The sequence below is a fragment of the Gossypium hirsutum genome, chromosome A11 (assembly GCF_007990345.1).
Source record: "Gossypium hirsutum isolate 1008001.06 chromosome A11, Gossypium_hirsutum_v2.1, whole genome shotgun sequence".
In the NCBI taxonomy this organism is placed as follows: domain Eukaryota; kingdom Viridiplantae; phylum Streptophyta; class Magnoliopsida; order Malvales; family Malvaceae; genus Gossypium; species Gossypium hirsutum.
Window position 1 is genome coordinate 93,906,098 of NC_053434.1, and position 5,097 is coordinate 93,911,194.

At 36.9% G+C, this 5,097-nt stretch overlaps 1 protein-coding gene across 1 annotated transcript; it reads right to left on the reverse strand.

Moving 5' to 3' along the window:
* Positions 1–226: 226 nt before the first annotated feature.
* On the reverse strand, positions 227–842 carry LOC107938350 (uncharacterized). Its single transcript, XM_016871474.1, has 3 exons — positions 729–842; positions 602–619; positions 227–511 (listed from the first exon to the last, which is right to left on the reverse strand). Exons 1-3 carry the CDS (start codon positions 840–842, stop codon positions 227–229), a joined length of 417 nt encoding a protein of 138 aa, XP_016726963.1.
* Positions 843–5,097: the final 4,255 nt, after the last annotated feature.

A 5,097-nucleotide genomic window follows, 5' to 3' on the forward strand; every position in this document is an offset into this window, starting at 1 on the left:
AGCATATTATTAGAAGACAAGGATTTATTCAAGTAGAAGCACAAATTTTTATCAAGCCAAGGCTTGAACCCATGACTTCCTAGATACTCCCAGAGTACTAAACCACTAAGTCAGGCATACATCTATGACACAAACACATAGAAATAATTTTAACAGGGGTTTTCAGGATTTGGGCATTACAATTCTACCCTCTTTAAAGAAAATTTTGGCCTCGAAATTTACCAGGTCAAAATAGGTGAGGGTATTGTTGTCGCATCGCCTCTTCGGGTTCCCACGTAACCTCCTCAAAACCGTGGTTCCGCCAAAGAACCTTTACCAATGGGATTGATGTCCTTCTCAAGACTTTCTTTTCTCGATCCAAAATCTGGACTGGTTCCTCCTCGAATGTCAGATTGGGTCTAACTTCAATCTCCTCAACCGGTACCACATGCATAGGGTCAGAGCGATAGCGCCTTAGCATAGAGACGTAAAACTTATCGCGAATCCACTCTAATTCCGGAGGTAGCTCTACCTGATAAGCAACTGGTCCTACTCGTCTCAATATAGGGTAAGGCCCAATAAATCTTGGGCTCAACTTGCCCTTACGCCCAAATCTTAGTACCTTCTTCCATGGCGAGACCTTCAGAAAGACAAAATCTCCTATAGCATACTCAATTTCCTTACGCTTACATCCGAATATGACTTTTTCTGTCTGATGTTGCCTTCAGTCGATCCTAAATTAATCTAACCTTATCTTCGGTATCAGATACTAGCTCAAGACCCAGAACACGCCACTCACCTAACTTAGTCCAACATGACGGAGTGCGATACCTACGACCATATAGTGCTTCGTAAGGTGCCATTTGTATGCTAGACTAGTAGCTATTGTTGTAAGCAAACTCTACTAACGGCAAGTAATCCTCCCAACTACCTCAGAAGTCAATTACACAACTCTTTAACATGTCCTCTAGAATTTGAGTCACCCTCTCCAATTGACCATCTGTCTAAGGATGGAATGCAATACTGAAATCCAACTGTGTACCCAGAGCTTCATGTAACTTCTTCTAGAATCGAGACGTAAAGTGAGGATCTCTGTTAAATATAATGGAGACTGATACCCCATGCAGTCTCATTATCTCAGCTACATACAACTTAGCAAGTTTCTGTAATGAATAATCTTTGCGAACAGGTATGGAATAGGCAGTTTTGGTCAACCGATCCACGATAACCCACACTGAATCTTTCTTAGAAGGCATTAGGGGTAGCCCACTCACAAAATCCATAGTTACTCTTTCCCACTTCCATAGCAGAATCTTAACTGGCTGAAGCAACCCAGAAGGCAACTGATATTTCGCTTTAACCTGTTGGCAAGTCAGACACTTCCCCACAAAGTCGGTAATCTCACGTTTAAGACCCGACCACCAATATATGTAACGAAGATTTTTGAACATCTTATTTCCACCTGGGTGCATAGCATAGGGGCTACTAAGCGCTTCTCACAGTAAAGTCTGCCTCAAATCAGTATCCTTAGGTACACAAATTCTGCCTCGGAAACAAAGTACCTCTTCGCTATTCAATCCAAAATCCACAATGTTACCATTCTTGATCTGACGGAATCGAACACCCAATGACTCATCTTCTAGCTGTTTACTCTTAATCTGTTCAATCCACACTGGTTTAATTTAGAGCTTAGCCAACAAGCTACCATCCTCAAATAAGCTAAGACAAGCAAACATTGCTCTCAGATCAGTCATAGCCCTACGGCTTAGTGCGTCGGCCACCACATTGGCCTCACCAGGGTGGTATTCGATCGAACAATCATAGTCCTTAAGCAGCTCAATCCATCTACACTGCCTAAGATTTAACTCCTTCTGAGTGAGGAGATACTTGAGGCTCTTGTGATCCGTGTAAATTATACACTTCTCACCGTACAAGCAATGCCTCCAAATTTTCAATACAAATACCACTTCGGCAAACTCCAAGTCATGTATTAGGTAATTCGCCTCATGAGTCTTGAGCTGGCGAGATGCATAAGCTACCGCCTTACCCTATTGTATCAACACACAACCTAAACCAACATGTGATGCATCGCTGTAGACAGTAAATTCCTTTCCAAATTCTGGCTAAATTAAGACAAAGGCCTCAGTCAGAACTTTCTTGAGCCTTTTAAAGCTCACTTGCAGCTCATCAGTCCAGTTAAAAGGTACTATAACACCCCTAACCCGTAACCATCGCTGGAATAGGTTAAGAGGCATTACTTGACTCGTAACACAGTTTAGAACAATCAATTATCAAATATCATCTCATTTCCATAAATACTAGTCATTCATGTTCAATACGAACTTAAATCGAGCATACAAGGTCTAATCCATGCATCTAGGACTAAATTGATAACATATAAAAGTTTCAGAACTTATAAAAATTTTCAACTTTTCAAAGGTCACACGCCCGTATGTCTAAGCCGTGGCGAAACAGGGCATACATACTGACTTGTCCACATGGCCACAAGACACGCCATTGTGCCAGGCTATATGAAAATTAAGGAGGCTACTAACTTGGCCACACGGCCGACCACACGCCCGTGTGCTAGCCCATGTCCCACACATGACCAATAGACACTTTCGTATGTATAGGCCATGTCAAAACTGGAGGGTATACTGCCTTTAATTCGTAGGGCACCCCAGGGGACACACGGCTATGTAACGTGAGCGTGTGTCACACACGGCTGAGACACACGCTCGTGTCTTTGCTCGTGTGGACAAAAATAGGCCATTTGAATAGCCAATTTTCCACCCCAATTTAGGTCAACCTACAAGAAAAGAAACAAGCCTATTTGCACAACCAATTCAACTAAATTCCAACCCACAAAAAAAGTCATTCATGACATAACAATTCCAACCAAATACATACTCATAAGCCTTACTATTTTATATCAAAATATATATCAAAAGCATATCAAACATTTCTTTCCATACATCATTCAATCTCATGCTAAAACTTACCAAAACTTACCAACATTTATCATTTCTTTTGGCTAACTAAAACATTGCATCACATATCTTATACCGAAACCATGACATATCCACAACTATACCAAGCCATATCACATGGCTAAATATATATATATCACAAAACATAATCCCACAACATCTAGCCTATACATGCCATACTTTTATATATACATTTTCAAAGTACCAAAATGAGGTTCGATAGCATGGTAACAATCCTTAATGATCACCGAGCTCACTGTAGCTTTGATATCTAATAAAACAATGCAAACACACACAAAGTACGCTTTCAAATGCTTAGTAAGCTCGTACCAAAATCATCAACAGTATATAAAATATAAAACATCAACACATAAGTACTTATAAATTCTCAACTCATCTATCAATTCCATACCAACATCATCCATATGTTTACACCAATTCAATAAACTTTATATGCATAATACCATCTACCACATAGGTATTATACTTACTTGAACATTCCTGTATTCATTCATTTTCATTCTCACCTCTTGTTCGGATATTTTAAGACTTCCTGAAGATTACCAATGCTTTAAACATCTGCACACTTAGTGCTTTAAAGATTAGCCGAAGCTATAATAATTTCACACACTTAGTGCCTCTCCATTAACTGAAGCTATCTCGGTATCGCACATTTAGTGCCTCATATAGCCGAAGCTAGTTTAAATCTCACACTTAGTGCCAAATACCATTAATTTATCATCGTATTAATCCAAACTAAATGTATAAAAAAGAATCAAAACATACTTATAATATCATATTTTACGTACGAACTTACCTTGTACTCGGAATTATCGACTTAGATTGTTTACTCTACAATCTTCGACTTCCCTCGTTCTAAGTCTGAATTCCTCTTTTCTTGATCTATATGTGTTTAAAATTAACCCTTTTATTCACTAAATCATTCAAAACAATCCATAGACACATATTTAGTGCATTCTGCAAACCAGCCTCACATTTTCACATTTTGACACTTTAGTCCCTAATTCACAAAATCACAAAATATACAAAATTTGCTTGTACATAAGATTAGCTAAATTTTCATAGTTCTCATACAAGTCCATATATTTCATTTATTTTACATTTTAGTCCCTCAAGATAACATTTTTACAATTTAGCCCAAAATTACTCAATTTCATAAAAAATTCGAAGACAACATATGTTAACCCAAAACATATCTTTCATAATTCATCAACTAACATCACAAAGCTCATAGTTTCATCAATGGAACAATTCAAAATCATCAACAAAATCAGAAATTGAGACATGGGCTTCATAGTATACTAACCAACAATCACAAAAAACGTAGAAATTATCAAAAACCGAGCTCAAAACATATCTTAATCACCAATCACAAGTGCCGAACCCTAGCTCAATCTTTTTTTTCTTATTCTTTGATGATTTCAGCCAACAATATGAACAAAACAATAATCTATGTTTTTCTTTTATTTAATATAACTTAAATCACCAAATACCTATTTTCCCCTTTATAATATAAACATATAAACTTATAATGATTGTCCATAAAAGTCCATTAACCATGTTAATGGTCCAATTGCAATATAAGGACCCTTAATTTAGAAATCCAAATAAAAATGTACTTTTAACAAGTAGTAGGAAATGTTTACATTTTACGCTATTAGGTCCTTTTATCAAATTAATCACACTAACAATTAAATTTTCAGACGAAACTTCCACACATGCTAATTCACACATCATAAACACATAAAATAATATTTAAATATTTTTTGACTCGAATATATAGTTCTGAAACCACTATTCCTACTAGGGTCTAAACCGATGTAATATCCCGAATTAGGGCCTAATCGGAATAGTGGATTTGTGACCGCAAATATGAGATAGAAATAATTATTTTATGATTATTTTGAGGTCTCTGATATGATTGCATGATTGTGTGAAAATTTCGTGAAGAAATTCTATGCATAAAGTGCTTAATTTGAAGTTAGGGACTAAATTGAATAAGTTGCAAAACTTGCATTCTAGACGTTTCTGGTATGAAATTGCTTTGAAATATTAATTAGGAGGTCTTAAATAGCAATTTGACCAATTTCTAAGTTTATGGACAAAA